A 13,142-nucleotide genomic window follows, 5' to 3' on the forward strand; every position below is an offset into this window, starting at 1 on the left:
TTTTGGCGTCTTATTTGCATGCCATTGTATAAACAATAATAATTTGTTTATATTGTAGCTAGGAAAATGTTTATTCCAAAGGAAACGAACAAAAAAAAAATGATTGACCCAAAATGTTTCTTCTGTTCAATCAGCAAGTTTTAAATTCCTCAAGATATAAATAAATATTCATGACGTGTAAACTTTAACGATTTTGTTTGACTTCACTGAAAAGTTATGGCGACATACTTTCAGGTAATACCACATCACATCCATACTTACATATATACATATATATATATATCACTTAGTTACCATATGGTTTACCTATACCCAAAAATCCACATATTTTATTGTTTCTCAATGGAACAGGAAAACAAATTTTTGGGGGAACACTTTATTTTTACTTTCTTTTCTTTTTGAGGGGGTGCGTGTGAGGCGGGGGGTGGGAGGGTGCAACGACATCATCATCGATTTTAATGTCTTTTAATGACTTTGCCGCCTAATGATCGAAACTGATTGATTCAACAGAATTGTGACTTTCCTTTCCAATGTTATTTTTGGCATCGGACATAGAGAAATTGAATGTGAATGAAATAAGTCAGTTGTCGTCGCCGACTTTGCTATACCAAGCCAGGCGGCACTCTAGCGCCGCCAACGGCCAACTTCGGCGACTTTTACGGCGTATATATAAACATAGAACTTGGATATTTTCAAGCCAAACGAGTTTAAATTTGATATATTGCTGGAAACTAATGACAGATATTAGTTAGAGAGATAATTGTGTTTTTTTTTGTAAATAACAAAGGCGGAAAGGGGCGTGGCAAACTTTTTAGCACAAACAAAGCCTCTGCGCCTTCCAAATAAGTAAACGTGCCAAATCATATGTCTCTAGCCGAAGGAGGTGTGTCAAAATTTTTGTATGAAGTCGAAAAAGCTTTTGATGACTCCAATATGCCATTTCATCCTATGGGTGCATGGCATAATTAGAACAGAATTCGATTCTAAAGGAGAGGAGAAGAAAGAAAACTTGTAAATAAAGCATTGTATGAATTTAGGCACAAAAATTGTGCAATTTTCATTACTACTCGAACCACTGTCATTATTTTTTGATGTCCATTGTCTGCCAAACCTCTTCCCGCTCCGTCTCATTCTCATGTTTCTCGATTTGCTTCCCCCGCTTATAACCGTTACGTCCACGAGTAGACAAAAAATAATATTTTTTGCCTCACATGGTGTGAATGGAAAAGTACTTAATGTAATATCAAAGAGATTCAGAGAGAAACGTAGATCGAAAGATGTTGAATGTCGGCTTATTTTTCGTGTTTAATTGTTTAATATTATCAGTGGAAGTAAGTGTTTTAGTTTCTTAGTCCATAACTCTTTTTGTAATGGACAATTCTTGAACGCAGTGTCAAGGTGAACTTTCGGCGGGTCAACCTCAAATCGCCTCACCGGCATCTCGTCTCGAGCCCAGTGTGTGTCGCAATGGCAGTTTGAGTGTGGAGATAAAAGTTCCATTTATGGACATGGAATTGCATCATGATAGGCCATTGTTTTTGCTACGTGAACTGGATGAGGAATTGGATTTGGTGCTGGTGCTACATGGTCACGAGTTGTTTCAGCTACAAGTGAGCAGTGTGGATAAGCGACTGGTGCGTCTTGGAGAATTGGGCGGCCGGGTGAGGGAGCAGGATCCAGTTGGTGTTGCCGTTGTCGGCTGGCATCAATATCTACTATTTACCATCACATTGGATAACTCTCAGCTAGTTGAGGTCTATCAACTGGCCAAAGAGGAAGTCTTACGAACCGATATGCAACAGAAATTTGATCCCATACAGGAATTTACATTACCTGGAAAATTTTTGCAAATGGAATTACTTAAACCAAATACAAATCAAATAATGCTTTTGATTACCATGAACTATACACGTACAAATGGAAAGTGCAAGTGGGTTGAAACTCCCCCCAACTTCCTCCAATTAGGTGTCATTGATTGTCATTAAATTTGTTACAGAACTTTCGAATGGCTGGATACTTATTTTAATCCTCTCGAGGAACTTACTCTGCCCACCATTCAAACATTTCAAGTCGTCGGCCGCAAACCTTTGTATATTATAAGTGGTCGCTTTTTGCGTGGCTCTCAGTCAAAGGTTCGTTTTCTTATTTAACTCGTTAAGCCTAATTATTTACTTTGTATCCCTTGTGCTGCAGCTTGTGCTGACCATCTATGAAATAGAGGCTACCTCCATGCGTTTGCAACGTCGCCAGAGCTTGACAGTGGTTAAAGGCCGTCATGTTCTGGCCGCTCGATTTCGGGGTCGCAATTGTATTATTGCCTGTGGCACCACATTGAACTCTTGCATATTCTTTCGCATGATAGATGGCCAATTTGTGGTCTATAGGAAGTATACTTTGCGAGATCTGCAATTCAGTCACTTGACGGCTGCTCGTAAGGGTCAGCTCTTGATTGGAGCTCGGTCAAATGGTGATGTCATGGTCTTCAATACACCTCGATTGGATTGCTATAGTGGTTTTAGTGATACACACAAGGCCAAAGGCATCTTTAGTCATCGAAATCAACTGAATGAAACATTTCTGCTAATGGCCTACAGACAAGACACTCAGGCAGCAGCATCAGTGATACGTATGATTCAATTGGGCGGTGGTGACAATGATACGGCGATTCTTGGTGCTACAGCAGAAATAAACGATGGTATGATATGAAAGCGGGAATAAGGTATTTCTCTCTGGTAACTGTTAGTGTTGTTTATACCATTTAGATCTCACAATGGTTCAGCAACATCGTCATGAATTTGAGGCATCTATTAATTCGCTACGTAGCCATCTGCTACGTCGAAAACACCAAATGGATCTATTACGAAGTTTGAACCAACAACTAAAAGAGCAATCTATGAAACTAGAGCAAACTCTACATTTAAATAAGAATCATCATGTTGACCAAGTGCAGCTAGAAGGCTTCCATTTACGTACGCCCTCACAATTGAAGGAACGTTTGGATAAACTGCGTCACAACTACAGAGCTGGAGTCCGTCAGCGTTCAGCAAGATCATTTCTTGTCGGCCACAATGTAACCTCCATGGATAATTTAATTGAAATACTCAAAGTCAAGCGTTTGCATGTGAAAAATCTCATCTATCATGACGATATATTGCCAGGTGACAGAACTTCAAGTTTTAGTCGACTGTTTAGTTTTTTTATTTATTATATTTTGTAGGTTATCACCTCGAAGCTGCTAATCGTCTCCATGTCAAAGGTCAATTGCTGACTAAGAAACTAAGTACCAACAAGCTTTGGCTACAAAAACCAAAGCAGCCAAATGCAAACACTGAAGACACTGTCAAGGATTCTTTCTCCGAAAATACTTTAGTGCGATATTTGCAAGTGGAACGGATTAATAATATAACTTGGTCTGATTTATTTGACTCGCTATTTTTACGTTCTCGTGATAAACTTATCGAAGGTCGCCTCATCGTACAGTCAAAGGCCAGAGTGTTGAATCTTCAAGCTGATCTCCTTAACGGTCGAATGGTGCAAAAACTCTTCAATACAAGACAAACTCAGACTGTTAATTCCAACATTTTCATGTCCGCATTCTTTGCCCCACGTTTGGAGGTAAATTTAATAAATGGACTCAATTTTGCCAAAGACGTAGTCATACGCGGTGCCCCCAATGCAGTGATCAAGAGTAAGAATGTCAATTCAATGATAAGGACTTTTAAGTATCCCAATATATATTTGTTCAGCTCCTGTTCGAATAAATCAAATGTTTGTGACGGGCGATATACATATTGCCAATCAATCTGAATCACGTCAAATGGAATCTCCACGCCAGCAATACTACACAGGACATGTAGTCATCAATGGTTCCCTTTTGGTCAATAGTTTGCAACGAGATGTCAATACTACAAGAATAATGCTGGACGAACAATCTTTGGACAAAAAGGATCTGCAATCTGAATACCTATTACTACAAACTCCACAGGTGCTTTAGGGTTTTACCTTTAGTTTACTAAGATAAGAAGTTAAATCGTTTTTCCCTTTTGACAGAATCTAAGTAAATTGACATTCAGCGATGCTAAAGTAATCCTACGATCTTTACACACACACAAACTCAATGGACATCCCCTGAATGAGTATTTGCTAAGCAACGGACAATCTTCCATGACGAATCAAACATTGCGATTAGTATTCATGAATGCTTCTATTGATGATGATATCATCTGTCGAGATCAGACTTCTATCTTATCGGACCTTTCTAAGGAAGTTGTGCGTAATGGTCAATTGGCGGAAATAAAAGGTTTAAAGATATTCAAATCACCTGTTCGAGTAATGGAACTTACCACTGAGCGTTTGAATGATTTGAGTGTCAATGAATTGGTGCAAAAATCAAAGCCAAATCAGGACTTTAGATCAACCAAAGGCTATGCTCGCTTGATTGCCAACAACATGGTCGATGTGGATGACAATTTAAATGTACAACGTCTAAATGGTCTACGTCTGAACCAAATTAGCTCTGTAAAACGTTTGGAACTGGCAGAGACTCCTTATTTAAAGGATTTGCATATTAAACAATTGAATGCTTTGCCCTTTGATCAAGTGCTGCCAGCTACCACTCCAACAGGGGAGTCTCCGCCACAGTTGACTCTACGCAAACAGTTGCTTGTCGAGGGAAATGTACGCTTTGAACAGAATTTGCAATTGGAGACCATAAATGATCTAAACTGGAATGACTATATAAAGGGCTTGGTGCGTCCCAATCTTAATACAGTGATATTGGATCGCAAGACATTCCTCGAGGATGTCCAGATAACAGATGCCCTAGTGACACCCCAAATTAATGGTTTGGATCTTAGTTCCATGTTGGATAATACTCTATTACGAACCACACCCCAGCAGATCAATGGAGAGTATACCTTCCGAAAACTGACCACCACAAATTTGGATGTAAGCAGCGTAAATGGTGTGCCAGCCAATGAATTCTTGGATACCCAACAGAAGGACATTAAATTGCATGGAGATTTGTATTTAATTCACTTAAACATAAGTGGAGATCTCAACTGTCAGCTGACCAATAATTTCAATATAAATGAAACGCGTCAACAAGTGGATCGACTAAAGCAGCAGGAGTTACCTTCGAGGCGTAAAGTTATGGTGATAGGAGATGCCATTTGGCCCATGGAAAAGGAAAGCCTGTACTCCACACGCCTCGAATATCTACAAAGACATGCAGTGCTCCGTGGCAAGGGGGATAATCAAACCGTAAATGGACATGTGACACTCAGAAACCCTCACATTCAAGCTATGCAAAGCACTCAAACTTTACCCATTAATGGACTTAATTTTAGTCAGCTAGCCGCTGATGCCTTGTTGCGGTCTATGCCAGACCACAACAAAAGCCAAGTTATCATGGCTTCCATACAATTTCTGCAATCGGTTGAAGCCAAATCCATTCATTTGCTAAACGATAGCAATTTCGAATTACTCAATGGCATTGATCTCAAGCGTTTTAATGCCTCCCTCTATCGTCCATCCATTGGTTCACCCATACAAGCTGATCTTCGCTTTACACAATCTCCGCCATTCTTCGATCATTTAACCATTGATGAAGGAGGTCTGATCAATGGCATCAGTTTAACAAATGCCTATCAATTGGGCAAACATCCATGGCCATCGACAATTAGTTTCAAGCAGTTGCAAGTTCAAAATGATCTCAATCTAAATACTGTGAATGGAATGAATCTGCAATATTTCTTCGATACTCGTATCCCACTACGCGGTCCTGCTTTGGAGGTATTTGGGACATTAAGTTTTGAGAATTTGAAGCTTGGCCAAAATGCCATGCTGCATACAATAAATGGCATACAATTGGATAATGTGGTATATAAGCAAAGCAATCAATTGCAGGCAATAACAGGTGCCAAAACATTTGCTGGCGGCTTGGCATTAACTGGACCAGTTCATATAATGCGTCTGAATGGTCAAGATCTAAGTGAAAGTTTCCGCGAAACAATTTTCACAAATCAAAATTATAATATTGATAGTTTGCTTCTGGATAAAGCAGATTTTCCAGCTGGTTTGCAATGGCAAAATGAAACAACGGAAACTGATTCTTATACACCATCTGGTGAGCTTCGCTATGAACAAGATGCAATGGAAATGGATTTAAAAGAGAAACTAAATATGAATGCCTCCCATACGAAACGTTTACTCTATTTGGATTTCGATGAGGAACTTTATAGATTGGGCAATATCAGTGAAACTTTTGATCTAAAGGCTCAAGTGTTGGCAGAAGAAACACCATCTATTTGCGAAAGGATATCAATAGAGGCTAGAATACATTTGACCAGCAAAGTGGTTCAATTGAGTAATCAAAGTCAATCACAAGAGCCTTTGAGAGCGGAATCTTCTCCTATACGCATGAAAGTTATAAATTATTGTCCTCCACTTGATCCATACGCAAGGCTTCGTCTAAGGAGTAAAATTAGTTTCACTTGCCGTGAGATAACACATAATTTGGGCATGAGACATTACGTTAAAGAGTTGCAATTGCATCGAGCTATCGATGGTTATCAACTTATATTACTCAAAACCATAGAAGAGGTTCGTGTACTGAGGGCAAATTTGCATAATTGTAGTCTCAGCGATTGGCAATCTATAGGCACAGAAGCAGAAGCAGGACGTCTAATGAAATTGTTTGATATTGGTAATGTTACCTATCTTCTAGTCAGTGGAGAGAGTCCTAAACTCTACATTTATCAATTAAACTCAAAGACTCAACAATTTCAACTCCAACAGAGCATTGAGAATGACTATGATATAGTTGAAATCACAGAAAATCAGCAACTTATACTTAGTTGTCGTCAATGCAAACATATAGATATCTATAATTATGATGCGATCGAAGAGAAATTTCAACTTTTACAAAAATTAAGCCTACAGGAAGATCGGATTGAGCAGCTTCTATTGCTGACTGTGGGCAATGCAAGGCATTTGATTGTTCTGACCCAGCCAGGATCGAAATATTTTTATGTATTTACCTATGCCCACATTGAAGGTTGGCAGCAGTTCACCTATGGCCTAATGGGAGAGTATCAAAGAGCATGGCCTTTAATCAGCAGCTACAATGCAGAACTACAAGAAACTGGAGCTCATCCAATTATATTGCTTTGTGGTTTGAAAGGTTGTAAACTAATAAAAGCCCTGGTGGGATAAGTATGTAAATATATAAATATGTATATTATGTAAATATTCTTATAACTCGAAAAAGAGATTATCACATGTTACAAAATAAAAGCAAGAAACAAAAAAAAACGAATAACAAAAAAATCTTATGCCATAACTAACTTTATCTCTTATGGCTAACGACAAGAACATAGCCCGTAAAGACTATTAAGCCCATTATACCCCATATACTACTATTCTGATTGGTACCATCGCCAATCATATTTTGTATCCAATCCACATGGCTGGCCACATTGATAAACATATTCTTTTGTTCTGAACTCTTTAGTCCTGCCAATTTGCCATTACTTTCAAGCATTGGTGCTCCAATTTCCAATTGCACGCTGGGATTTAGGTACACACAAATGCCAATTTTGCGACAAATATCAAGATGTGTTTCACTTTTCAATGTGATTAACTCATGTACTGCACGATTCTTAGCATCGGAGCCCCAAGTGCTGACCAGAACCTCACCAAAGTTCGTGGGCTGGGACCAGGCTTCAACTAATGATATCGGTTTTATTTGTGGATGATCGGCTGGTATATCTCGATCAAGCATTAGTATGGCTATGGCCATATCCTTGGGTGGCTCATAGATATGTGTTACACCGGAGATAATGCCATCAATGCTGGGCGCAAAGCGTTGACTGCTTCCCATTATGACACGCAGCTCGGAGGGATGGTAGTAAGCTTTAGTGTTTGAGCTGCCCATGTAAGAAGAATATTAATCATTTAGTTAATTAATCGCTTAGTTACTTTATTTTTACTCACTTGTAGACACACTCGCTGGTGCTTATTACCACAGCCGGAGCCACCAGAGCTCCAGAACAAATGTGTCCCTTGCCATAGTAATCCTTCTCATCGGCCAATAGACGTATCGAGGCTTGATATGACACTGCCGAATCACTGCCAATGCCACGCTTCTGTGCCACACCGCGCTGAGTAAATGCTGTGCCAAAAAAACGTAAATTGAGGAATTAATCATGGCAAATGATAAGCCAATGGGATTCCTATCCCCTAGGCAACAGAGTTCCGTATTGAAACAAACAAACACAGAAAGAAAAATGCATGTTGCTTTATCAGCTGATCGCCAGCTGATCAAAAGTTGTTGCTATACTTAAAACAAAGTTCCTATCGCCAAGCGACAATATGGCTAAGATAGTCAAGTGGGGGCACAAGCACAAAAATGATCAGGCCATTCAGCTAAAGCTAAGATAACTAAGCACCGAATGGAATGAATGGTAAGAAAGTCATACCGGATGTTTTAGCTACTCGAAACTATGGGGCTAGGTAGTTTGATTAAGGTAGTTTGATTAAGAAAATAAGTAAACTTTGTATTACTTAAATTCTTACTTAAATTCATATCCATATGTATTTATAGTTTAATTTTGTATTTTGGAAAGGTCAACAAATTGTTTACTAATGGACTCTTTATGTGCTCACTCCAATTACTTGTCATGCCACTATATACGATATATATGTATACTTCAAACAGGTCTCCGTAATTGATCAATTGATATGGCACGTATGTTCATTTGTTAACATTCAAATTGTCTGAGAATGTTCGTGTCAAATTTAGACAGATAATTTGCATTAGGTACATCTCTAGATACATACATGTATATCAGAAATTGAATTACTATCAGCAGACATGAACAAGAATTTCAAGTGTGGACAAATGTAAACATCATAATTACATAAATAGATTAAACTAGAATCAGATATCTAACTAAAGATATCTAACCACTATGAAGCGAATTACTATAAATAACACTTTAAATACAAATCCATTTTAAAAATTCAAGAAAATTATAAGAATATGGCATTTTAATTAGAAATTGTAATTAATATAAACTCTAATATCTTTCGATTCGAGAGTAAAGCTTATTTTATTAAATGTTTTACTTACTTGTCTGCATTTCGGTGCATAAAAATGCAAATATAAGAATTTTCACAATTTTCCTAATATGTTCGTTGGGCTGCATTTTGTATTAAAAAAAAAAAAAAACAAAAAACTCAGAGAAAGCAACGCGTTCTAAGTCTCTTTCCACCTGGACTGAGTTTCAAATGCTGAATGAATGATTTTCTTTTCAAAATCGTAACGTGAAGCTAAATTTGCAAAAAACAAAAAAAAAACAGAAAAAAAAAGCTTTCTTAGATAATTTCAGTTTTGTTTTGGTTTTCGTGCCATGTCGATGTTGTTTGTTGTTGTTGTTGTTATTGCTGTTGTTGTTATTGTCGGTTGATATGTATTGATAAAGTCGTCCCATTCCTCTTTCAGAACCTGATAAGAGGCACAGCTTATACATATGTATATATATTTTTTTGTATGTTTGTTTTCTTTTCTTTTTACTAATTTGCCTATTTACGCTTATATTTATATTTAAATTGCGAGCCAGTGCACTTTTAAGTGTCATATATACATAAATACATACATGCATAAGTATGTATGTCAGTTGCCCTCCCTGTGACTTTACAATTGGTATAAAGAAATGCGAATATATAATACCCTACAACAAGGGCTAGAATTGTCTTATCAAGGGCTGTGGGCCAGCTTCACGTTTTGTTTTTTAGCACATTTCTTCCACTTATAATGCTAAAAGTCAGTAGTAGGACTGAAATAGATACTGATACTTTTAAAATAGACTTTTTTGTTTTTAAATTGACAACAAAATCTGTTTAAACATCAATGGAATATATTTTAATAACGATCTATTCGAAAATGGCATTTCAATCCAGTAGAACATAATTTTTAAACTAAAACAATAACAGGCTTTAAAGATCAGTCTAAAATAAATATTTCTTAAATAACTTATTGACAGATATAACAAATATTTTTCATAGATTTTATCTTTTTTAAGTCTTTACAAAAACAATCCATAACTACAACATCCATTATGGGATTCGAAGTTGTTTAAAATCAATATATTTTGATCTTGATATTCCATTGACATGATCGAAAATGATTTGAATGTCTATTGTTGCTACAAGAAAAGGTCAAACTTTACCAATTTTTCAATATTTTTTACAATATTTATCGAAATCTGGCTTAAAGTGCAGATTTATGTGAAATGAGGAAACTTTTCCTGTAGAAGATCATTATCAAGGGTATAAAAACTTTGGTGCAACCGAATGTTTATTATTATTAAAACATATGTATACTTGGATAAGTTACTTATTGATTTTGTTATCGATATGCATCTGCTTATTATCTATATCATATTTCTCAGTTGATGTTTATTTAGACATCCTTTGATCAACATTAAGCACATTAAGCTTGTAATATTGAAAAACGAACTCAATAATAATCTAACCATCTATAATCTCACCATATATATTTCTATAATCAGATAGCTCGCCCAAACTACATGTACCTAGGGGATCTTGGGCAATTGACAAGCCAGACATAGACGATTACAATGCTGAACTTTAATTTGATAGAAGGTGATAAGGATTATGATGATTACCCAATGAAATTGGAAACGCCCACTATATATATAGCAATATACCTGCATGCATGTCTATATACACATATAATACAAATCAAACAGATTTCCTTGAGTGTGACACTATCACTAGTAGCTCGTTTGGTTCCATTCAGTAAATAAACCAAACTGTGTATTTGTTTCATTTTCGATTCTACGCATTGCCAAATCTACTTTAGACCAAAACGTAAAAAACCAAGATATGAGATTGATAAGACACTTGAAAACTATTTTTAAACTAAAGATTTCAAAAGCTTTTTAGTGATATTTTCCATGCCGCACCCGGAAAGTATGCTAGCAATTGTACAACAAATAAAAAACACTTCAACACATTTTGTGGGAAAGATCTTTGTATGCTTTAGCTTTCATTCTCTCTGAAAAGTCCTTTGATGTACTCAAGTTGATAGTGGTTTGGTTTGCCTTAGAGAGATTTGAAGTTCCTAAAACTTTTCGGCATATTTCAAATGTTTCCGGTTCAATAGATATTTGCTTGAAAAATGCTGCCATGACTAGCGTTAGAGTAATGACAGACACCTGCCCAAATAAATGTATTAATTTCAATAAAATCACACAAAAGTTTTGTTTATCTTTATCTATTTACAAGAAAAAAAAACATAATAATATTAGTAATAATAAAATATCGGGAAACAAAAAAATTCCTTAATGCCTCAAGGCAAGTAGAGCCGGTAGAAGAAGAGTAAGTGTGCAGGTAACAGCAATCATTGAAGCACCACCACCATCTCCACTGCCATCATCATCATCATCTCCACTGCCATCATCATCATCATCTCCACTGCCATCATCATCATCATCTCCACTGTGATCTCCACTACTTTCACCACTACCATCTCCACTATTCTCACCACTGCCATCTTCATTGTCTTCAATTGTCTTGACTACCCAGTCATAGTAATAGGAAACCTCTGTATAGACACCCGGATAGTTTGGCTGAGCACATGAAATGCCCCATGAAACTATGCCCGCCAACTGACTTTGGCATACAAGCGGTCCACCGGAATCTCCACTGCAAGCATCCTGTTGACCCACTTCCAAATAGCCAGCACATATCATTCCAGGTAATATATTGCCACCCAGCAAACTGTTGCGGCAATCCTGATCACTTATTCTTGGTACATCGACGGTCATTAAATAATCAGAATTATAACCATCTTCGGTTAAGCCCCAACCTGTGACCTGGCATACGGTATCTGTTGGCACTTCCAAGGCTCCTAGATCAATCGGCCGAATGGTGGGATGATTCAGTGGCACATAACCATCGAGTTGTATCAGGGCTATATCCTTATCGTATGTGCTCAAATTAAATTGCTGCACTTGCAAAAACAATTGCTTGATGTCAAATGTAAGGCTATTCGTCTTATTAAAACGATCTAAATTGCCCATGACAATGATGAATAAATCCTTGTCCAGGAAAGTGCCATCGTAGATAACCTGACTAAAGAAGTGTTGAATGAAATCCATGAAAACTTCACTTTAAGGCAGTTTTCCTTTTTTTTAATGTGAACTTACTCCACAAAACAATGGGCAGCGGTTAGAACCCAATTGTAACTTATCAAGGAGCCACCACACAAATGTCCAGTACCAAAGAAATAGCCATCATTTAAACGTTTACGCAAACCAATTTGATGTCTTGTGGCCTCCATGGTGGCCAAAGTGCCATTGATAATACGTCCAGGATCCTCATTGAAACGTGGACGTATAGGTTGAAAACTTTCAGCGGCTGTCAATGAATGAATTAAGATGATTATCTTTTAGTTTTCTCCCCTCTCTCTCTCTCTCTCTCTCTCTTGATTTACTCACTTGCAGTTGCCGTGCAAACCCCCAAGAGTATTAAAGATCCTATTAATTTCAATGTCATCATATCTGAGATCGTATATGTCTGAACTTCACGGACTGGCAATATGAACTAATATTCAAAAACAGAAAAATATCCCATACTGGCCACATTGATATGTTTTGAAAATCAGGTAATACGTGCGCACATCCTAATCTAATCAAGAATAAAAAAAAAATTCCGATTCGGCAGAAGTCGTTGCCGTTATTGTCATCATCATCATCATCGTCGTCGTCGTGGTTGTCGTTGGCGTTGTCGTTGTCGTCTTCGTCCAAATCCACTTCTGTGCAAATTTGAGGTTATCGATTGAAAAAGACATCCATCCCACAATTGGCAGGTGTGCCTTGTCATTGCGATTCCATTGATAAATATTTAGAAACTCTATTCTGATACCCTTTCTGCAGTATTTATGGCTATTTCGAAATCGTTTAGATCGGCTACTTAACTTGATGACATTAACAAAACAAGTATATACATAGATCGTATACAGTCACGATAAAATGGACTTTAGGGTATTCAAAGTTCGTTGGGGCTAAAGTTTAAGTCTTTCGCATAGAAGGGCGACTCCTACATTCTTGAAT

At 37.3% G+C, this 13,142-nt stretch overlaps 3 protein-coding genes across 3 annotated transcripts; 1 reads left to right on the forward strand and 2 right to left on the reverse strand.

Moving 5' to 3' along the window:
- Nucleotides 1-1,180: 1,180 nt before the first annotated feature.
- Nucleotides 1,181-7,513, forward strand: fs(1)M3 (female sterile (1) M3). Its single transcript, XM_068301694.1, has 8 exons — nucleotides 1,181-1,331; nucleotides 1,392-1,930; nucleotides 1,997-2,132; nucleotides 2,194-2,695; nucleotides 2,763-3,158; nucleotides 3,218-3,688; nucleotides 3,747-3,985; nucleotides 4,051-7,513. The coding sequence occupies exons 1-8, from the start codon at nucleotides 1,278-1,280 to the stop codon at nucleotides 7,213-7,215; spliced, it is 5,502 nt and encodes a 1,833-aa protein (XP_068157795.1). The 5' UTR covers nucleotides 1,181-1,277; the 3' UTR covers nucleotides 7,216-7,513.
- Nucleotides 7,213-9,299, reverse strand: LOC137585769 (uncharacterized). The gene is made up of 3 exons (XM_068301706.1): nucleotides 9,134-9,299; nucleotides 7,996-8,173; nucleotides 7,213-7,928 (listed from the first exon to the last, which is right to left on the reverse strand). Exons 1-3 carry the CDS (start codon nucleotides 9,207-9,209, stop codon nucleotides 7,349-7,351), a joined length of 834 nt encoding a protein of 277 aa, XP_068157807.1. The 5' UTR covers nucleotides 9,210-9,299; the 3' UTR covers nucleotides 7,213-7,348.
- Nucleotides 9,300-11,286: 1,987 nt separating this feature from the next.
- LOC137586927 (trypsin-1) lies at nucleotides 11,287-12,612 on the reverse strand. Its single transcript, XM_068303133.1, has 3 exons — nucleotides 12,528-12,612; nucleotides 12,237-12,447; nucleotides 11,287-12,162 (listed from the first exon to the last, which is right to left on the reverse strand). The coding sequence occupies exons 1-3, from the start codon at nucleotides 12,586-12,588 to the stop codon at nucleotides 11,370-11,372; spliced, it is 1,065 nt and encodes a 354-aa protein (XP_068159234.1). The 5' UTR covers nucleotides 12,589-12,612; the 3' UTR covers nucleotides 11,287-11,369.
- Between the last annotated feature and the right edge of the window lie 530 nt (nucleotides 12,613-13,142).

This window comes from Drosophila tropicalis, unplaced genomic scaffold (genome assembly GCF_018151085.1).
Source record: "Drosophila tropicalis isolate 14030-0801.00 unplaced genomic scaffold, ASM1815108v1 contig_158, whole genome shotgun sequence".
NCBI lineage: Eukaryota > Metazoa > Arthropoda > Insecta > Diptera > Drosophilidae > Drosophila > Drosophila tropicalis.